The sequence below is a fragment of the Saccopteryx bilineata genome, chromosome 2 (genome assembly GCF_036850765.1).
Source record: "Saccopteryx bilineata isolate mSacBil1 chromosome 2, mSacBil1_pri_phased_curated, whole genome shotgun sequence".
Lineage (NCBI taxonomy): Eukaryota > Metazoa > Chordata > Mammalia > Chiroptera > Emballonuridae > Saccopteryx > Saccopteryx bilineata.
The window spans coordinates 13,392,457-13,415,658 of record NC_089491.1 but is presented as its reverse complement, the minus strand read 5'-3'; the positions used below and the strand labels follow the sequence as shown (position 1 = coordinate 13,415,658).

The window sequence follows — 23,202 nt, the reverse complement described above, 5'->3', positions numbered from 1 at the left end:
GGCTTGATGAATGATACACATAGTTGCTGCTTCCCATAAACTTGCCTGCAGCTAGAGTTAATGATGGGAAAGAAAAAAAGGGAGTTAAAAAAACCACAGCACGATTTGAACAAGGCAAATGAAAAAAAAAATCTGCCGGCTCCGTTACTGCCCTGTGGAAGGAAGAAAGCGAATGTGTATTCAGTGTTGCCGGGCGCTACTTTCTCATGCTTTGTTTCACGTGATCAACACAGATCCTCCCTAAAATTAAGTGTTATTGGTTCCATTTTACAGATGAGAAAACTGAGGCTCAGTGACATAAAATATCTCCCCCAGGTTCACATGGTTGTGATAGAACCAAGGTTTTTTGAACATTGATCTCTTTGACACTAAAGCTTTGCTCCTTTTACCATTCATTCATTAATGCAACAAATATTTTTTGAGTCTCTGCAAGTTATTAGGTTTTATTTGAGGTGTCAGAATTCACTGGTGATTAAGACAAAGTTCCTGCTTCCACTGACCTTACTTTACATTCTAGGGACTCTTTGGGATATAAAGAAAATGGAAGGCCAGTAACTGAAATGATACTAACAAAGCTGACTTGAACCCAAAGGGTCAAGGACGTGTTTACCTGTCTACAAAAGTTTTGTCATCGTTTGTCCTTTGCATAGATTAATTTAAGAATGGCAATAGCAGACGTTGCTAATTGATGACAGCATTTTTTCCTGCCTGACCTCAGATGGGGTCTGTGATCTTTCTCAGCACTGTACTCCAGGCAGCCACAACCAGTTACGGTCTGAAGACAGCCTGTTTGCCCTGCGGTACTGGTGAGCATCCCTTCAGTGCGGGGACAAAGGCTAAGATAAAAGATTGAAATGCAACAGAAATATATGCCTTTTTATCTGAACCACAAGTAGTTCTGAAGTCATGTTGGGAAAATGACTGTAATTCCGCAAGTTTCTGCATCCTGCACGTCAAACTAGAATACACATATTTAGAATATTTTAGGATTACCTCTTCTAGTAGGTTTCTTTGCAAAATGAAACCTCTCCTGATTTTCATTTTCCTGCATATGAAAGGACACAGAACAAGTAAAGTACAAAATAAGGTTTTAGGGCAGTGGTCCCCAACCTTTTTTGGGCCATGGACCAGTTTAATGTCAGAAAATATTTTCACAGACCGGCCTTTTGGGTGGGACGGATAAATGTGTCACGTGACCGAGACAAGCGTCAAGAGTGAGTCTTAGATGGATGTAACAGAGGGAATCTGGTCATTTTTTAAAAATAAATCATTGTTCAGACCTAAATATAAATAAAACAAAAATAATGTAAGTTATTTATTCTTTCTCTGTGGACCGAAATGGCCCACAGACTGGTACCAGTCCACGGCCCGGGGGTTGGGGCCCACTGTTTTAGGGGGTTTTTATAGAAGAAATGAAAGTAAGGAGATGAGTTTTTCTAATAGATCTGAGTCAGTTTACTAATGTACTCACTCAGCAAGCTTGTACTGAGCACTGAACATGATGAGCCTGGCACTGAGCCTTGTATTGGGAGGGTGTCAATATTGAGACATAGTGACTGGTCAGCGTGACAGCAGCAGTAGCTGCTCCTGTTCCCACCAGGGAAGGTTGTGGGAACAGTTGGGTCCCCCAGTGAAAGGGAAGGGGTGGAGGCAGGAGGTTACCACAGTGGGCGAGCAGTCATTCAGTGAGAAGCATCAGAAAAGGAGGACAGGGCGACCTGAGATCAGGCCACCTCTTCAACGTGGGGATTCTCCCATTATTGTTAGCTTTAGAAAATGTATGTTTCGTTTTATTTAGGAAAATGGCAGTTGTCTCGCAGAAGAATATTTCATTTCTTTATCTAGCTATTTACCTTGGCCATACCCTTAATACACCAGACCTAATTTCAAATTATTTTTAGCTATTTAAAAAAATATCAAATTCCCTGTGCTACAATTACTATATACATTGAGCTAGGGGTTCTGGAAAAAATATATAGACCAAGTGACATGACTGGACTAAGCTGAGGAGCTAGTGTCTCCTCTTAACTCCACCAGTAGGCAGAAGTAGAGTGGGTGAGGTCCTCACTCCACGGCGCTCGGCTCTCCGGGAAGACCATTTGTGATGAGGGATGTGACCTTGTCTGGTAGGCCCCTGTGTCTATAAGGAAGGGGTTACACTTGGTTGTGGCACGGGTCCCTTCCAGCTCCCAACAGTCTGTGGTCAAAGGTACCATTTTGACAACTTACTGTTTCCAGGCTGTGGCCACACTGTTAGATTCTCTGTACAGCCTCCCAAGGAAATGATTCATCTGCATTTGGAAGTTCTAGTCTATCTTTTGACCTTATGGTTACCCGTCAAGTCCCTGTAGAATTAGGGCTATTTAAAAATGAAATAGATAAGCATTTTGGGCACTCCCTCAAAAACCAGAGCAACTCCGGGAAATGTAAAATAGGTATGCCACAAACCCTATTCTTTTGAACCAGAAGTCCAGGGAGGAGCTCAAGGCTGGGAATTGGCCCTGTGACTCCCAGTGATGTGGATTGGCTCTGGTCAAACCTAAAATTCTTTGGAAAATGTCAGAGGATTAATTTTCACAAATTCCACATTGTCATGCCAATGAAAGTTATCTCTCTTCCACATTGCTATCTTTTGTCCTTTCGGATTGCATACCAAGTGTGGTTATAATATTGCTTGAGGTGAGGCACTTTGGGAAATCAATATACCAGTGCGCCGCCTGACACACTAGAGAGCAAGACTGTCAGAAGACCCAGGAGAACGACGGGCAGGACAGCATTGCATCAGCAAAGTGATGACATCAACTCAGGCTTGTCTGGGGGTGTTGTGCATTTTTTTTTTTTTTCTCCAGAGACAGAGAGAGGGATAGACAGGGATAGACAGACAGGAACGGAGAGATGAGAAGCATCAATCATTAGTTTTTCGTTGAGCGTTGCGAGACCTTAGTTGTTCATTGATTGCTTTCTCATATATGCCTTGACCGTGGGCCTTCAACAGACCGAGTAACCCCTTGCTCGAGCCAGCAACCTTGGGACCAAGCTGGTGAGCTTTTGCTCAAACCAGATGATCCCGTGCTCAAGCTAGCAACTTTGGGGTCTCGAACCTGGGTCCTCCACATCCCAGTCCAACGCTCTATCCACTGTGCCACTGCCTGGTCAGGCTGTGTTGTGCATTCTTACCTTCATATACTAAACATATATAATAACTGCCCTGGGTGTTCCTGTGGGCCAATACAGAGCAAGATGCATGCTCACGCTACCTCGGCCAGTCCTCTCTGAGGCGTAGGTACCACGTGGTCTCAGATTACAAATGGAGGCTCAGAGAGGTCAGGCTTGTGGCCCAGGGTCACATGGGAAGCAGAGCTGGGATTTGAACTGAGATCTTTCTGACTCCAAAGCCCATGCTCTAGCCAGTATACCATTCTACCTTTCCAGGAGCACATGCCAGCAGAGAGCCATTGCTCATTCCAGAGCACAAGCGAGGTCGCCATGTGTGCAGATATGAATGAGTTAAATTTATTTACTCATTCCAAATCGGCACTGGTATAGTTTGAGTGTAAAATGTCAACTGGAATTTTTAATGTATAAAATCTTTCATCTGTCTTTACACCAATCTTTGCACAGACCAGCCCCCTCCCTTGAGGATTTATTGTGGTTTTGATCTGTCTTGCCTCAAACCATTGAAATCTTTTCAAAGAAGCAGAGCTGTTTTCTTTTTATTTTTTCCTTCTCTTTGCTTTTTTTCCTCCCGCAGTACACTGGTACCAGGAGTGGACATAGTTTGCTATTCTGCTTGATCAAAGCACTCTACACCAATGTAACTTCCTGATCTTACTGGTAACAGAACTAAATGTTTCCATGTTCTGCCAAGATGGGTTGCCAGTTATCGACAGAGGGCTTGCATCTGGTAATAATTATTTACTAATTCTGTTTACCTTTTGATCTGGTTTTCAGTGTACAGCTGCAGCTATCAAGGCTATAAGAGAAAGTGGAATGAATCTGAACCCAGAAATGGAAGGGACGCTAATTCGGGTACCCATTCCCAAGTAAGTTTGGCTGCAATTGACATGTTTGATGCAGTGGGGCCGTTGTCCTTGGAGGGAAGCCCACACCCATGATCCTGTTCGGCCGATAGCATGCTTTACCTGTACTTCTCATCCTGGCAAACTCCAGTATCTTTTGAGGTCCAGTTTACCGATTCAGAAATCTTTATTGAGTCCTACTATGTACTAGGGGCTGGACATGCAGCAGCCAGCCTGATAGAGTCCCTGTCCTCATGTCGTTTACATTCTGGTGGGGAAGGTGGGACACATAAATAAAGTCATTCCAGGTCATGACATGCTATGTGGAAAGAAAAGGCTGTGAGACCCAGTGGAGAATGCCTGGCCAAGGGTGATGGTGGCAGGGATGCCCTGTGCCTGGGAGGGCTCGTTAAGGAAGCGCCATTGCTGAGAACTGACCCGGGAAGAGGGGTCAGCCTCAGGGAAGAACTTTCCTAGCAGAGGGAACTAACTCCAGGATAAAGGCTCCAACTCAGAAAAGACCTGGATACTTGTAATTTTGAATCCATGTTCCCGGAAGTTATTTTTTCATTGATCCTTGCTTGTAGAAGAATTTTAGGCATAAGAACAGAATATTGTTCGCTATGTAAATATATATAGTTTTAAATGAATAAAAATGTATAGTAGTATAGTATTACCTCCCCCCCCCCCATGGTTTGGCTTTCAGCAGTTTTTATCTACAGTCATCTGTGGTCCAAAAATGTTAAATAGAAAATTCCAGAAATGACCAATTCATAAGTTTTAAATTGTGTGTCATTCTGAGCAGCGTGATGAAATCTCAGGCTGTCCTGCCTCATCCCACCTGGGACTCGAGTCATCCGTCTGTCCAGCGTGGCCGTGCTGTTTATGCTGCTTGCCCATTAGTCACTTAGCTGTCAGGGTGACCAGGTTGACTGTTGTGGTATCACAGTGTGTGCAAACACCTTTATTTTACTTAATAATGGTCCCAAAGGGCAGGAGTAGTGATGCTGGTAATTTGGATATGCCAAAGAGAAGCTGTAAAGTGCTTCTTTAACTGAAAAGGTGGAAGTTCTCAACTCAATAAGGAAAGAAAAAAATTGGATGCTGAGGTTGCCAAGACCTGTGGCAAGCATGTGTCACCTCTGTGAGACTGTGAAGAAGGGTGAGTGCGGTGTGATTAGACATTTGAGAGAGACTTCTATTACAGTATATTATAATCATTCTATTGTATTATTACTTGTTAATCCTGTACTGTGCCTGATTTATAAATTGAACTCTGTATTTATCAGTTTATAAGTATAGGAAAAAACATAGTATGTACAGGGCTTGGTATTATCTGCAGTTTCAGGCATCCACTGGAGGTTTTGGAATATATCCCTTGCAGATAAGGAGGGAGCTACCGTATGTTTATTTTAAAATTAAAAAGGAAATGATAAGACCTTGACTTGTTTAAGAAGAGAAAGCCAGTGTGTCCGGAAATCAGGGAAGGAAGGAGAGAGGGTGAGGAGAGGGGATTGGACTAGTGAGTAGAGGCTGATGGTCAGGCCCTGGGAAGGACTTTGGGCGTTATTCTAACTGTAATGGGAAAACATTGGAAGGATTTCAGCAGAGGAGTGACCCGATCTGATGTTGACTTCTCGGGGTCTCTCTGGCTGCTGATTAACATGTGGAATGTAGGGGGGACAGAGTGGACACAAGGAGAGTAGTCGGTTGGCCACTGCAGGAGTCCAGGTGGGCTGTGGGGCTTTGCCTGCTCGGATTCCCTAGCAGGCAGCATTAGTTTCTCCTTCTGTTATCTCATTTCTTAATTATCTTTAAGTCCCTGTACCTACACAGTGCCTCACAAATAGCAGGGTCCAAGTAGGTGTTAAATTAATTCATCCCACCATTCAGCAAATATTTCTTAAGCACTAACCACATGCCAGGTACTTTCCTGGCTGTCCAGACGTAGCAGCAAAGAAAACAAACAACAAAAAGCCCCCGTCCTGGGGCCGAGCAGGCACAGTAAACACAACAACAAAGAACTACATAGTGTAATGTCGAACAATGACTAGAATGGAGAGGAACATGCAGGAGCGCAGAGGGCGCTGGGGGTCTCTGTGGGGGGGGGGGGGTTCAGGAAGGAAGTGGCATTGAGTGCAGACCTAAGAGAAAGGAGTGAATGAAGCGTTCAGATAGCTGGAAGGGAAAACCAGGGTAACTCCACGCCAGAGTCCCTCTGTGCCACCCATCAGCCTGTAGCCTTTACACACACGGCCTCATTTGTCACGCAGTCCCTTGAGGCACGTTTTCCTCTGGATATGGAAAGTCAAGCTCAGAAAGATAAAGTAACCTCTCTGAGTGCACACAGCTAATCCTGTGGGTGGGACCTAAACCCAGGTGTAGTTGATTTCAAAGCCTCAAGCTGCAGGAAGAATTAATCTCAAAATTTAGAGTCTGGGAACTTTCCCCACTGAATTGTTTTCCTGCTCTATGACCATAAAATGGCCCTCCGATTCCATTATGTTCTTGTTTTTCTGTAAGTTAGAATTAACACTCTCCTTTGAAATCATATGCATTTGAAGTGATATAGGCTAGTGTTTAAGTATCAGGTAGACCTGTGTTCAAGTCCAGTGCTTGTTTGCTTGGTTAGCTCACTGATTTGCTCAGCAAATTTTCTGCAGATGTCCCATGTGCCAGGCTTGGGGCCAGATGCTGGAGATGTACAGACCTGGTGCTTGCCTTCTTGAAACGCATTGGCTATACCAGACCCTTTGTTTACATTGCCCATGGCTTCCTTGTGAAACTTGTTAGACCCACAGTTTATAGATGAAAGAATCTGAATTCAGAGAATAAGGGACTTGCCCATGATCACATGTAGATGTGTAATTCTGGAAAGTGCTAATGTTCTCATGTACATTAGAAGCAAAATCTGCAAGTGGCATAGATAGTGGTCAGCAGGTTTATTAGTTCTTGCTCCCCTGTCGGTGAGACCCTGGAAGAGCCCCTTCACCTCGCTGAGCCTCGGTTTGCTCATCTACCAGCTGAAGGGGCTCCTCTCCGTGTCTGCCAGGTCCCTCGTGGAGCTCCAGAATTCTGTGAGGCTGTGAATTTACACTGCTAACTGCTCATTGCTGGCTTCACTTCCTCCTAGAATGGCCTGATTGTGTATCATATTTTTCTTTCAAAGATCCAGTTCACATAATGTGTAGCCCCACAGGACTTAACAGTCGCCCTTGGTGCGGCGTATATGCGTTTGAAAGATCAGTGAGCTTAACTTGAATCTCCAAAGACATGGGGCTCTGTTACATTATATTTTACATTATTTTATGTTAGCTAATGGGCGTAATCCAAGAGAAAGTTGACGGACCAAAACCGTCTGCTCCTGCAAACCTCATTTTTTATACACTTTCTTCCCTTTGACAAGGTGGTAAGGTCATGAGGCCCCTTACTGAATTGTACGTTTGGTAGTTTTCCAGATAAAAAATGAATGATCTGTTCTTTATTATGGAGGCTGTGTCATGTGAGAGGATAAAGGTTGATTTAGATGAAAAAAGGACCAAGGTTTATATTTGGTTTTGGCAGTGACTTCCATTTGATTCTGAGCATGTCACCCTCGCAGCTTGCTGCTTTCTGGTTCCTTATTTGTAAAATAAGTAAAGTAATAATGATAGGCAGAGGTTTGGTAGGCTTAGCAGAGAAAACAGGTTAAGTAGTATGATCTCTTTGGAGGAAAGAAGCTATATAAATATAAGATACTAATATTCTTTTAGTACTCTTTGAATTATACATATATATATGTAGACACACATATATACACACATATATATATGTATATAATATACACTTTAGGATAAAAGGAAGGAGTAGGCAGGGAACTAATATGTTGAGTACCTACTGTGTGCCAGGAACTGTGCTTGACATGTACAGGGGAAGGGGACAGGTACAGTTAAACTTGTGCCTTGGTAACACAGAAGCATGAAATGAGTTATGGCTCATCTGCTTTATAGCTGTGTGACAATGGCAACTGTCTCCACCTCTGTGAGTCTTGGAGAGCTCGTCTGTAAAATATTTATAGGACTTGCCTTATATAGTTATTGGGAGATTCAGTGAGATGTTTCTGATGTCTAGCAAGCACCCACTTAATGCTAGCAAATGTTCCATCACTCCCTTTCAGATACTATAAGTATGTAGGACCATCATTTCCTGTTAAGGATGAGGACACTGAGATTCAGAGAGGTGAGGCGTTGGCTGCAGCTCACACAGCTGGAAAGCTGCTAGGCTGTGGGAGGAAACTCACACCAGGGCTTATGTTTCGAGTTTGGGGGGTGGGAGGGGATGGGAGCACGGCCTCCTAGGGTCCGTTTCTGATTATATCATGTTGAGTTTAGATCTAGGAAAACTTGCCTTTCCTGATTGATCATGATTCGCCCTCTGCCTAATGATAGTCTGCGAGTTTGTTTTTTTGCCTTAATTCTGGATGCCCGGAGCTAAGCTGTATTTTCAGTCTCCACAGATCTCAGATGGTGCTTCACCCTCATCACGCTCCTTCGCTTCTCATTTAAAATTAGTCTGCTGAGTATGTGACTCCTACTACCGTCTGCCTCTGATCCTTGGGGGAAGTAGGGGGAGATAAACCCTAAGTCAAGAGGTCGGGCTTGGGGCCGGCAGAGGCCTTACCACCAAGTCCTCCGTTCACGGCCTGGGGACCCAGCTGCAGAGGCTGTGTGCCTCTTTCCCTGGCCCTCCTCAATGAAATACCCACCGTGGAGCCTCAGAAGCTCTGGGTCATGTCTGTGCCCACTGGCAATGTGCAGGCCTTACTTTCCTCCCTGGCCAGAGTTCTTTCATTCAGAGAAGTCAGTCACCTGGATGGATTCTTTGACCGTAGACTGAAATCTTATGTAGTTGAATTTGGGGTGCTATTTATCGACCGCCCCCGTGGGAGTTGTAGTGCCTGATGGTGCTGTGCGGACGCTCCCCAGTTTTTCTCCAGCGTCTCACAGCACTGCTGTAGGGTCAAGGGACTCTCCTTACGCCCATCTGATTGGCCAGAGAGCTGACGCTCACAGAAGTTACTGCCCAGTGTCCTTAGCTACTGACTGGCACATCGGGATTCGAACTCTGGTCTTTGTACTGCTTTTTTCTTTCCTGCTCTTGTCTCTTAAATCAAGGACCCTGGAAAATTTTGAGCAGGAGTATCCTTTGACCAGGACAGATTTTTGCCTCCACTCTATTTACATCTTCATTATGCCCCTAAATAAGCAAACACACACTCCCTTATTGTGTTACCAAATATCAGTGAGAAAGCTGTGCAAAGTAGGATGCGCAGCTGCTTTGGTTTGAAAAGACTGAGTTCATGTCTGATTTTAAATAAACGTGTAAGGAATCCTGAACTCACCGAAAAAATAAGTCATGTGATTGACTCATTCTCTACCAAGATGGCCACCTTCCTTGATTGTCCTCTTCTTTCATTATTTTCTATGTCTGCATTGGTTTTATTTTAAGGAAAATAAATGCAAAATGAAAATACCCCCCTTCTATTCTCCATAGGGAACTCCTTTTAGCACCTTGATTTTCTAGATCTTCTTCTATGCAAATTTAAACACATGTCTGTATCTCCTGTTTTTCTTGTAATGATATGGGATTATATTATACATACTGTTCTGTACTTTTTTTTGTTTACTTAACAATGTATCATTGCTTTCTCTGATGGGAGTTCTTCCCACTCTTTAAAGGATGCATAGTGTTTGCGTTTCATAGGTAGCATCACCTAGTTCTCAGTTGTTGAGTATCTCGGTTGTTTTAGATTTTTGCTCTTTTACTAACAGTGTTACAATGGTTTTCTGAGGCGGTTCCTGTTCTGCTGGGAATGAGAAGTGGTGGAGAGGGGACTGCAATTGGGGAAGAAGGAGACGGCCATGGGGCCTTGGTGTAGCCGCTGCTGCTGCTGGGCTCGGGGCTTATTTGCGACAGTGTGCTGCAGGTTGCCATGCTTCTTAGAGACGGGGACATTTTAGGGCCAGCCTACCATCTGCGACACACTCAGTGACCCTACCAGTGGTCATCAGGCCCAATTTGACATCACTCTCTTAGGAAAGCCCATTGATATGCGAATGGCTCTCCAAGCTTATACGTGGCCGTAATAATGTTAAAGAAAGTGACCATTTACTGAGTGAACTATATTTTAGGCCCTAAGTGATATTATTCACCTCACTTGATTCCATTATCCTATACGTCCGCTAAGTGTGCCCAGGGGAGGTTAAATAACTTGCTCAAGTTCATGTAGCTAGTAAGTTGAGCAAAATTTTAAAATGTAATTAAATATCAGTTCAAACCATGTGGAACAGAATTTCCAAAGCTGAAATCAGGATAGCCTACAATGAATTTGTTTGTGTACCATTTTTTGGTGTGACAGGCAGTCTGGAATATAATGTGTTGGTTTGTTTTTAATCAACTTTATTGATGTATAACTTACATAGAAAAATGAACCCATTTCAAGTGTATATGATGATGATTTTTGAAAAATATGTGTCCCTGTAACCACTACCTCAATCAAGATATAGAACAATCACCCCAAAAGTACCCCTGTACCCCATTACGAATCAGTCCTCAATCCCCTTCTGGCCCTAGGCAATAACTTCAATCCTTTTTTTTTTTAGTTGTATAAGAAATTTATGCATCTGTGAACAGATGGGCTGAGACCATAGTGGTGTGAGCCTTAACTGCTTTTATGAGAATATAAAATTTTTATGCTGAAATTTGAAACTTCTAGGATGTTAATTAGTTTATTCAACAGATATTTTTGAGCACATACTATGTGTAAGGCATAGTTATAGACAGATATGCAGTGAACAAGCCATAGGAAGCTCTGCCCTTATAGAACTTCTACTGGGAGACGGACAATAACAGACACTTACACTGTGTGTGTTAGATGGTCATATTTTTCTCTTTGTGGATAAAAAGTCAGTGAAAAGAAATCTAGGACGTCTTGCATGGAGGTAGTGGGGGTGGTATAATTCTAAGTAGTGTGTTCATAGAAGGCTTTAGGGAGAAGGCAATATTTGAGCAGAGAACTGGGGATGTGTGAGAGAGAACTATGCCTTAGTCCCGCATTAGGGCAGAGGAAGCAGCAAGTGCAAAGGCCCTGAGGTGGGAGTCTGCCTGGGATAGTCAGGGAACAGCAAGAGTGCTCATGTGGCTGTGGTAGAGCAATGGAGGGGAGAGAAACAGGAGATGAAGCCAGAATGAAATAAGGAGGCCAAGGTCATGTCGGGTCTTTGTCATTAGTCAGGGTTCTTCAGAGAAACAGGCAACTGAATGTAAAATAGAGATTTATTATAAGGAACTGGCTCATAGAGGCTGACAAGTTCCAAGATTTGCAGTCCGCAAACCCAGCAGACCTGGATACTCCTTCAAGGTTTATGGGTCAGAAGGAGGAGGATGAACCAGTAAAGGAGACTGAGCATAAGTGGCTGGGAACTAGGAGGGCATGAGGTCCTGGGATCGAGGAAAGTGTACCAAAGAGGAGGGATCATCAGCTACACTGATGGGTCAAGAAGAGAAGGTCTGAGACTTGATCATTGGACTTAGCAGCCTGGTTTCTTTACCAACTAACCTCTCGGTGGAAAGAAAAGCGCAAGGGCTTTGGGGTTAGACCTGACATGGCCAACATACGGCCTGCGGGCCAGATCCGGCCCACGTAATGAGTTTATGCGGCCCACGATTAAATTTATAATATTCTCCGCACGACGCACTGTGGAAATGAAATAAGTGGTACTTTTAAATCGTTATACGTAAACTATGATATCTTCAGTAATCTTCAGCTCAACTTATATTTGTGAACAAACTTTTTCTTTAATGAATCTAAATAAAAGTACAAGATCAAGATTGAATGACTTACATTTGAAGGCTGTGTTAAGAGTAGCTACTACAAATATAGAGCCAGATATTAAAAAAATAATAGGCGATGCAAAGCGCCTCAACACATCACATTAATCTTTTTGTTAATTTGTTGTACCAAATTACTTACATTTATTTATAAACAAATTACATAATAAAATTTTGTTTACTTAAACGAATCATTTTTGTATTTAACATTTTTTAATTTTAATATTTCGTCCGGCCCATGAAAAAAGTTTTCTTTCTAATCTGGCCCGGGGGCAAAAACTGTTGGCCATGCCTGGGTTAGACAGACCTAGGTTCAGATCCCTCTTCTGTCACGCTCTGGGCTCGGCAGCTTGGGTCCTCTGACTTGGATGTGCAGGAGACTCATGGGAGGAAAACCCCGTGAGAGAGACAAGGTGCAGGTCTGCCACCAGTGAAGAAAGGAGAGGAAGAAGGCTGGGGAGAAGGAGACTCATGCTGCGGTGCTCCTCTGAGGGTCAGCCAGGCTGATGGGCGTTCCTGGCAAAGACTACCCATTAGAGGTTGTGGTCATTGGCTGGCAGCAGCCCAGGGGCTGTGCTCACTGCAGTGATGTGAAGCAAGTTGCTTAATTTTTTGAAGCCTCAGCCTCATCTGTAAAATGGGAATAATTTTTATGGCTTTGAGAAGTCATGAGATATTATATGTGAGGTGCCTGCTATGAAGCCTGGTGTGTCATAGGTACTTAATAAATACTAATTCCTTTATTGTATAGTATTTGTTGTTATCTAATTCTCCTGGTTAAGGAGTTCTTAGAAACATTCTTTATCTGATTATTTGGGAGTAAAACAATGATATTTTATTTCTGTTTACTGATTCATCTTTTTTAGCCTTTAACACTGTCTTTCCCTCTCTTCCTCACCAACTCCCTCCCATGTTCATTTTCCCCCGTGTTTTCCTCAATTTTAGGGGTGGGAGGAGTTGAGTTATTATGTTGTAATTATCTTGGAATTTTAAGTTGCTCAGGAACACTGTAGTTTGATTGTTAATGAGTACTTGGTTTGTTCTTTGAATATGAATGATGGTGAACAAGACCTCCTGGAAGGTATCTTCCAAATAAGAAAGTCTGATGACTGGTCCTGCCTGGGGAAGGGGATTTGCTCTGTCTGGTGAGGCCGAGGGACCTTGCCTCTTCTAGACGCACTCGGCCCCCTGACCTGCTCCCAAGGCCCCCCAATAGTTGGCTATTGGCATCGTCATCATCTCCCACTCTTCCTTCAGGGATTGTCTTGGATGATAGACCTTATGCCTGGACTAGACTCCTTCTCTCAGACCTTGTTCCTAGGTGACAGCAGGGTGGAGAATTCCACTCAGGATCGGACCAGGGAGTTGCACAGGTAATGGTTAAGAGCCGAGCTACAGTTCTCCTAAACCAAATTCTTTCTTAAGTGTTTTTCCCACCATATACATAGACACATACAGTTTCTCATGGCTGTTGACGAGGTTTTTCCCGGCAGAGCAAGGCAGGTCAGCAGGATCGGGTGGTCCCAGGCTGAGTTGAACACAAGGGCCGCTGCCTTAATGCCAGGGAGAGCCAGGGAGAGCCGGGAGTGGGGCCAGAGGGGCTGAGGTCCCAGTCAGAAAAACTAGAACACCCTTTACCCCTCAGAGAGTGATGTAACCTGAGGCTGGTTCTTTCAACACTGAGTCTCAGTTTTCTCATCTCTAAAACGGGATAACAGCAACATTTACTTTTGTCAACAGTTACCGGGAGAAACTCCTGTGAAGGATAAAGGGGAGGACGGAGCAGGAGTAGACAGGGAGAGCCGTTGAATAAGACACCCTTGAATAAGAGAAAGATATTTAATAAATGAGAGACAATATTATGTTTTTAATTGTCTTTAGCAAGTTAGTTGCTGTTCCTGAGCGCCCGGTGACCTTTCCTGCGTGGTGACTGCTGAGTGTCCCGGGAGCAGGGAGCCCCGGCAGCTGGCCGGCAGTAAGCTTGCCTTCGAGGAGAGGGGTCCCACGCAGTGAGGAGGACCAGAGGGGCTTGTGAGAAGTTTTAACAGCTTTATTAAGATATAATTCATCTGTTGAAAGTATAGCATTTGGGGCCATTTTTTATCATCCCACAAAGAAACCCTGGGCCCACCAGCAGTCCCTTTTCACTTTAGGGCCACCCTGCTCCCCGTTGCTATAGGCAACTGCTGATCTGCTTTCCGGCTCTGCAGACTCCCTGTTCTGAACACTTCGCACACAGGGGGTCACACAGTATGCAGCCTTTTGTGACTGGCTTTTCACTTCCCTTAATGTCTTTAAGTGTCACACACTGCAGCATGTATCAGTACTTTATTCCTTTTTATTCCCAAATAATTGACAGTGTGGCTAGGCCACATTTTGTTTATTCCTTCATAAATTGAGGGGCATTGGGGTTGTTGCCACTTTCTGTCTATTGTGAATAATGCTGATATGAACATTATTGCAGGAGTTTTTGTGTAAACATGTTTTCAGTTCTCTTGAGCCTATACACATGAGCAGGGTCGCTGATTGTACGATTACTCTGTTAACTTTTTGAGGATCTGCCAGACTTTTCCACAGGGTCTGCACATTTCACATTTCTTCCATAAGGCTTCCAATTTCTCCATCTCCTTGCCAACACTTATTATTACTATTATTATTACTACCATCTTAGTGGGTATGATGTGGTATCTCCCTATAGTTCTGATTTACATTTCCGTATTGACTGACGATATTGAGCATGTTTTCCTGCATTTGTTTGCCAAATGGCAATGCCCACGTGTAGATCTTTCAAAAATATCCAAGTCCTTCACTCATTTTTTAAAATGGGTTGTTTGTCCTTTTGTTGACTTGTAAGAGTTCTGGTTACTAGAATCTTAGCAGATATATAATTTTCATCTTTCATCGTAAAAAGAATACACACTTACTGCAAAAATTCAAATCCTATAGAAAAATAAAACTGTTTACTCTTCTCCAAGTATTCTTCCCAGAAGTAACTGTTGATAAGTGTAGTATATATCCTTCCATATTAAAAAAAATGCATATCCAATCATAATTTACATAAATGGGGTTAAATATCTGCAGTATAACATCCTGCTTCTTTTTGCATAAAGGTATCTTGTGCACATCTCTTCGTGGTGATCTCATTGTTTTTGTGGCTGCAGAGACATTCCCTTTGAGATGGGTACAATACAGATGAGGAAACTGGGGATCAGTGTAAGCAATTTGCTCAAGGTCACAGATTAGTAATGGGAAGAGTCATTCTTCATATCAAATCTGTCTGTTTCTGAAGCCCCTGTTCTTGGCACATGATCACATTGCTCCTTGGGATGCTGACCTGGACCCTGCCTCCTCCCAGCTCTGCGGCCTCCCTGTCTCGCTGCTGCATCACCCCGTGGATCTTGCGCCAGGGGTCTTGTGTATAATGTGCACATTCCAGGAAATATTCCCTTTTCTTGTGACACCCACACACATACAGACCTTTGGCCTTCTTGAAAGGAAAAAAGAAATCAGAGAAGAATGCCTAATGATTTAATTTGGGCTGGGCAGCCACAAACTGCATTTGAGCAAATGCAGCTGCCCTTCCAGCCCATTCATTCCCGCGCCTGCTCGGCACACAGGGCTTTTCGCGAGCTGTGTCCCAGGGCCGGCCAGGCTTGGGCGTGCCTCCTTGCAGTTTGGGACGCCTGCCTTCTCCTCAGTGTTGCTTTCTACCTGGCCTGTGGCTTTCTGGAAGCACGTCTTACTATTTCAGGTCCCAAGTCTGTGGAATGGGGACTCCTTCCCAGCACTGATGTTCTGGGTTAAACACACAAGAAGGGGCAATCAGGAGTCAAGAGTGAAGCAGAGGCTGAGGGGAAAGTTGCCACCAACACCTACACAAAGCGACACCCACAGGGACGGGCTCCTCCTCTGCTCTCCACCCGTTGTGTCCTGCATCTCTTTGCAGAACCTGGCAATTGACAGCTATGGGTCAGGTCCCTAGTCCCTTGTAGTTTTCTGCAGATTCTCTTTCTCCCCACTGCACTTGGACTCGTAGGGCAGCTGGAGGAGTAGTAACGAGCTATATATCTAAGCAGAACTTAATGTCAGACCATATTCTTGTTACCACCACTGGTAAGAATAGCTGCTTAGAGTAGTCTGGCAACAACAAGAGGAGTCTGAATTCAGGAGTCAGGCTGCCCTGGGCTCAAATCCCAGGTCTACCAGCAACCTGTATGGCCTTGGGCAGTTACTCCCTCCGTCTGAGCCGCGGTTTTCCAGTTGTAAAGCCCAGGTAATAATACCACTGATGGCCTGGGAGTGTTGTGAACATTCACTGAATTAATGTGTGCAGACAGAGCGCACCAGCTCAGAGCTGGCCCATGGGAAGAGCCCTGCACATGCCATTACTGAAGGGGAGCAGGTGACCTCGGGTCAGATATCTAGGCAGGTCTACGTGGGCCTTTACTGTGACAATAAGGTCCCTCCTCATCTCCCTGTTTTGCTTTCTTGTCTTTATGGCACTTATGTGTCATTTTATATATTTACTTGTTTACTCTCTGTGTCCTTCACTAGAATGTGACTAGCGAGAGCTTTGTAACTTTTGTTCATATATATATATATATATATATATATATATATATATATATAAATAAAAGCTGGTGTTCATATATATAAGTTGTATCCCTGGCCCCTGGAACAGGTCCTAAGTATGCAATACTTCAAGTAGTGTTGACGGGATCAAAGACCGTGAGCACTCCCTACACTACATGCCCACTGCTGTTGCAGGTGCTATTTGCATATTAACTAATATATTCACAATAGTTTTTGGAGGAAGGTATGTTATTATCCCTATTACAGATGAAGAAACTGAGTCACAGGGAAATGGAGTTCTGTGTGCCTGATGTCACACGGTTAGTAAGTGGAAGAACAGGCAGTCTTTCTCAGAGCCTGGGCTTGTAGCCACTATGCTGTCCTTTCTTTCAACAGGACACATCACTAGTATTTTTATTATTAATATGATAAACAGTTTTAAAGTGCTACCTACAGATGTGAAGTTCTTTACCATCACATCCCTCATTTGGTCCCCACACTAACTGTGTGGGAGAAAGGTAACACTTATCCCCTGCCATCCCCACTTGACAATTGGAGGAAATAAAGAGAGATGATGTTTACTGAGCACATCACCACGTGCTAGCACATTTAGTAACTCTTAATTTTTATAACAATCGCATAAGTTAATAGTATTATATCCACTGGACAGATGGGAAAACTAAGGCAAAGAGGTAACATTACTTGCCCAGGGCCATACAGCTAAGAAATGATAGAGCTGGGGAACCCGGGCCCCAGCAGTCTGGCTCAGGGACCGTTCTCCTAAATGCTTCAGTAGAAGCCCCTCTTTGAGGTTCAGAGAGGAAAAGTTCATCGTCCACAGTCACCACACGCTTTGTAGGTGGCAGAGCTAGGGCAGGACCAGAGGCTGACCTAACGGTGGGCACACCGGGCGTGCGCCCTGGGCCCCGACTTCTGAAGGGCCCTGCAAACCCCCAAATTTACACTTTTTTCTAATGTAAGGGATCTAATATTTTCTTCTGCGCCCGGGGCCTCAACCGACCTTAATCTGCCTCTGGGCGGGACATCTAGTCTGCTGTGGTCCCTGTCCCCCTGCTCTTTGCCTGTACTTTGGAGCTGAGCCAAGAGCCGCCTCCACTTATTCCTAGATTTCTGGGGTGACGAGGAAGGAGAAGGTGTGACTTAATCAAGGTCTCAGCTGAGAGTTGGGAGCTGAACCTCCTCTCTGTGTTTCAGGATATGTCTGGGCTCACAGGCCCCAGTCACAGGACAGTCCTTTGAAATCAGTGTGTCCCCAGAGAGAACTGAAGTTTCTGCTGGTGGCAGAATTCCTTTCACAGTACACGTATGGCTTCCTTTGGACTAAAAGGACACTTGCTGTCTTTCTGAGACATCAGGGTACGTAGGCAGCCTGTGAGGTGGAGGGGGGTGGGGTGTGAGGCGAGAGGAGGGGGAAATTGTGTACCTAGAAGCACAGGAAGTCTGGCTGGGCTACACAAACAAAAACATTTCCTCAGGCCAGCGGCCCCAAGACACTGGGCAGCGCCCACCAGCAAACAAAGCCAGGCATGAGTCTGCTGCTGCCTGCGGGCTGATGCTCCTAGCGGGGAGGCTCCCTGAAGCCCAGTGAGCACGTGCGGTTTCTCTTCGTGGAGCTGTCAGAGTCCGACGGGCCGGCCCTGGAGGGGCGGCATCCTTCTCCCCCGGCCTGCACCCCACGGCTGCTGGGCAGAGCTGGAGCCCCCCACTCCCCCGCCGCTCGCCGCTCTCTGTTCCCACTCTTTCCCTCTCTGCTCACCACCCACTCAACAGTGGCTAAATCCCGTGGACCATTCTGTCCCTCACCACTCACATCCTGCTGTCCCCAAGTCCTGGAGACCGTATTACAGCTGAGAACACAGCCACCCTGAACTGAGCCTCTGTCGTGCATACACACTGGCCGGGTGTGAAGCCCTTGTCACCGTCATTTCATGTAATCCTTGCCTCTGCTCTCCTAGTGACATTCTTACTCCCATTTTGTATATGAGGAGACTGAGTCGGGAGACATTGAGAGCATGCTTACAGTTCTGAAGCTAACAAGTTGGCAGAGCTAGGACTCCAACTTAGGTCTTCCTGGCTTTAAAGTCTCCTCTAAATGACCAAAGATCCTTCTGTTGTCAAGCACTGACAAATTATAACAGGTTTTTACTGTAATTACCTGCACTGAGCATAGCTTCCTCTGATACACACCTGGTGAGTGGCTTTGTACGCGTGCCCTGTCCTCGCTGAAACAATAGGAAGTAGCTTTACAGTCAGTGGGATTCTCTGCTGTGTGTCACCAGCAGGGCATGCCCTCTGCTTATTGTTTGTGGGAACATGCTCAAGGAATTTTGCAGGAAGGCCCCCATCCAGGATGTTACTGGAAGACCTGCCTGGTGGAGTTTGTGCAAACAAAGTGTGACCTTGCCCGCTCAGCCAGAAGAACCCCTGCCTTATGCTAGGAGGCTCTCTGACCCTAGCGGAAAAGGCTGCTGTCTTCGTCACCAGCCAAGAAGCTCCTATGGGGCGGGTCCCGAGTCCCCCCCCCCCCCCCGCCCGCCCACCCGGGGGCTCCTGGGCAGACTTCTGCCTCGTGCTTGGGTCTGGTTTGTATATTGCTGTCTATACAAAGTACAAATGCGACCATGTTTCCTCTGTCTCACCCAAACAGCTATGGTATTCTGTGTTGTTCTTAGGAACAGTCTACCAAGACTCTTCCCCCTCACCCCTTTTTCAAATTGTGGTAAGATACATACAATTTTTGCCATTTTAGTCATTTTTGAATGTACCATTAAGTGGAATTAAGTACATTCACATTGTTGTGCAACTGGTCTCCAGAACTCTTTCATCTCGCAAAACTGAAGCTATATTCATTAAAGGACTCCTCAGCTCCCTGATCCCCTGGGTCCCTACTAAGTGCATTGTACGGTGTTGAAGCATGAATCAGAGCTTCCTTTTCAAGGCTGAATACTGCCCCCCTGACTGTGTGTACCACATTGTGTATCTTTTATCCGCTGATGGGTCTGCTGAGACTCGGGATGACACTGAAGGGCCCGTGTATGGAGTCTGGCCTGTGCCAGCCTCACCAGCCGCCTCACTTGGGGCAGTCCTTCTCCTCGCTGCGTGTCACAGTCCGCAGCCACACTGCCTTTTCTCAGTCTCTCAGGAGACTCCGCTCGTGGAAGAGTGTCCCTGCTTTCCAGAGGCCATTCCGTCAGGTGGGAGTGACCTTCCCCTCACCCTGCCGCTCTTTACTCCCCATCTTAAATATCACTCAGCTTAACCATCTCCACTTAGTTCCTGGAGTCCCACCAGGAGATACTAGTCAGACTCCCTTCCCCTGCCAGTGATTGTCATGGAACTCTATATGTCTCTATCGTGCTTATCATGACTGTAACGTATTGATGGATTGTGCATGTGTTTGTTTAGTGATTGCCTGCCTTGCCAGACTGTAAACTCAGGTGTGTTTGTTGCTAGATCCCTAGTATCTGACACAGTGGTTGGCACAGAAGAGGTACCCGGTAAGTAGCTATAGCATGAATGAATGAATGGATGGATGCTGGAAAAAAAAAAAAAGAATTTCATGGCTATATGCTGGGAGCAATTATATTTTAAAATGTGTATGAGATGTTAAATAACTAGACAGATCTCAAAGAGTTATCTTACTGAAGCATAGATTGTTTGCCCTACCATTTCTCTGTTGGTAAAAACCTCTATGAATAAACTTTTCATTATTTGAAGATGCCTTGCTGGTTGACAAAATGTGAACAATTGTAACAAAGGCAGTTTACATTTTCTGATTGTTTATTTTCTATGAAGCTTCGTACTATATACTTTCCATGTATTATCTCATCTAATCTCACAGTAACTCTGAAAGGCAAAGGTGCTGGTTTTTTGTTTGTTTTCAATTTCTATTTCCAGATGAGACGATCAAAACGCAGAGTTTAAATCGCTTGCTGCAGGTCACCCAGCCAGTGGGGGGCGTCTGGAAGTGCAGGGCAGTCAGGGCGGAGCCTAGCCCCCTACGCTGCCCGGCCCCAGGACCCTCGCCTCAGTAACTGCAGCAGCTCTCTTTCTATCTGTTTTATCTGCCTTGGTCTTCTTTGAAACCAGGGTTTTGTGGCTCAAGGAGAATTTGAAAACCCTGGGCCTACAGAACAAAGGCGACCCTGAGCACCCTTTTAGGTCTCATGCCCACCTGCTAGGATAGTCCTCACTTTGCTTCTACCTGGAAGTGCCTCTCCCAGGCAGTTTCCAAATCTCAAGGCAGTGGGAGCTTTACTTTTTTTTTTTTTATTATTAAAAAAATTTTTTTTACAGGGACAGAGAGAGAGTCAGACAGAGGGATAGATAGGGACAGACAGACAGGAACGGAGAGAGATGAGAAGCATCAATCATCAGTTTTTCGTTGCGACACCGTAGTTGTTCATTGATTGTTTTCTCATATGTGCCATGACCGCGGGCCTTCAGCAGACTGAGTAACACCCCGCTCGAGCCAGTGACCTTGGGTCCATGCCAGTGAGCTTTTTTGCTCAAGCCAGATGAGCCCATGCTCAAGCTGGCTATCCTGGGGTCTCGAACCTGGGTCCTTCTGCATCCCAGTTCGACGCTCTATCCACTGCACCACCACCTGGTCAGGCGGGAGCTTTACTTTCTGCGTGCTCCCTCCACAGAAGGTCTGTCCCTCCTTCCTAGCAGTGGTCACCCTCTTTCTAAGTGGTGGTTGACAGTCTCCACCCTGGGTCTGAGTCTCCTCTCCACAGCTCCTCCACCTGGCCCTGGGCTGGCACAGGACATGGGGGCTTCGCTGGTGCTTGGTGCACGAATGCACTCCAGGCGCGGAGCGGGTGCTCAGAACCAACTGGCTGAGTCCAGAAGCCTGGAATACAACTGGCGTGGCCTCCCAGAACCCACGGATGCGAGACGGAGATGGTCGGATGTATTAATCACTGGTTTGGGAAGGCATTAAAATATTTCCGTAATATACATAGGATGTTTCTTTTCTGAAACAGATGTGCCCTCGTTTCATGAGAAAGTAATTATGTGTGTTGGATTAAAACGTTCATAAACACTATCATTTACTCAAGCCTGCTATAGGCTGCTGTCTTTATTGGTACTTTATGCATGTTGTGACCGCTTGCCCAGTCACCTAAGATATTAAGGTGTTTTTAATATCTTCACCTTAGAGATGAGGAAACTGAGGCTGAGAGAGAGGCAGGTAGCTTGCCCAAGCCGGTCAGCTTCTGAATGATGGATACGGGGATGAGACAGGACTGTCTGGCTCCACAGCCACTGCCTGTCCTTCACCCTCACTGCTTCTGAGCCTGCGGATCAGACGCCTTTTAGCTCAACGCCCCAGAGAGCCCTTCCAGTGCCTGGCACCCCTCCCCCTCCCCCTTTTTCCCCCTCCCCCCTTCCCCTCCTCACTGCACTCCCCTCCCCATTTCCTGAGATTGCTGAAATGTTTTTGCCGGTGTCAAAAACTGGATACTATTATGTGTGGAAACTGTCTGGTGTTAATAGTGTAGTAATGTCACATTTACAAAATATAAATACAAAATATACTTTATGAAGGCCAAATTGCATATATTATGATTCTGTTTTTATTGCCTTTTAAGACTTTTTGAGCCCTGATTTATATATATTTAAATGTATAGTTTTTTTTCTTTATGTAAAACATAAATAAAACAATGTAGTGAAAAGAAAGTTGATTAGGTAAAAAAAATTTCTTTTATTAGAGATTGTCTAAACAGTGGGATACCTAGTTCAAATTATATATGAAACAGAAGATTGAAATCCTTCTTGTTGGGGAAGTTTAAGAGGGTTTCCTACTGACTTAGATTCATTTATTTTCTGCCCCTCCTAGTATTTCATCAGGATTAAGTTTTTTGAATCAGTGGATCAAGTTTTAATTTTCCTGTTCCTTCCTTATACTGACATGTGCTTTGGCAGAACAAAAAAGAGACCTAAACATGTCAGCATGATTTTTGTTCAATGAATTAAAAACCATAAAAGTAACAAGATCTGATCCAAATCCCTAAACTCCTGACATGGTGGTTTTGTCCTTTTCAGTCCTGAGCTTCATGTTACTGACTTTGAAAAGCTTTCTGCCTGGAAGCAGAAGTCGAGGCCGCAGTGCGCAGTTTATGTGAAACGGATGACAGGGGCAGGCGGCGTGGAGCAGGGGAAAGAACACAGGCCAGAGGGATCTGGGTTTGAACCCCAATTCTGTCGCTCAAGCCCATGGGCGCGGGACCTCACATCGGTGCCTCAGCGTCCTCCTGGCAGAGTGGGGGGAGGAGTGCCTAGTTCGAAGAGTTGTTGTGAGGTAATGATACACTCACAGTGCTCACCTGGCAGAGAGGCTTGATAATGGTGGCAATCAGGACCATTTTCATTTTGAGAATGCCTTCCATTAGCTGGATTTATTTATAACACAGCTGTCTACTTTGTCTTCAGAGTGTCGTCTTTTGCAAAATTTTCAAGCTTTCTTCTCATCCTTATCGAGGGGGAAAATATCAGGTGGACACCACTGAATCTTCAACACCTGCGTGCCACTGTTTCACATGGGACACATGACCAGGACCTGGGATTGTCCTGACTGAGAACCACACTGATTTGAGGTCCAGGAAACACATGCCAGGGACGTCCACCTCAGGACCCAGGGGGCAGAGGACTTTTGTCATACTAAGACCCTTGGCTTTTGAGATAGGATGGTCTGGGTTGGCTTTGTGTAAGGTAGCAA

At 45.1% G+C, this 23,202-nt stretch overlaps 1 protein-coding gene across 5 annotated transcripts in view; it reads left to right on the top strand.

The window, feature by feature from the left end:
- The window catches only part of MRRF (mitochondrial ribosome recycling factor), a 51,544-nt gene that overhangs the window by 15,327 nt on the left and 13,015 nt on the right, over positions 1-23,202 (top strand). For all 5 annotated transcript variants that reach the window (XM_066256302.1, XM_066256306.1, XM_066256305.1 and 2 more), the window contains exon 5: positions 3,952-4,043. In XM_066256302.1, the coding sequence (XP_066112399.1) occupies positions 3,952-4,043 (92 nt within the window). The remainder of the gene's footprint in view (positions 1-3,951; positions 4,044-23,202) is intronic.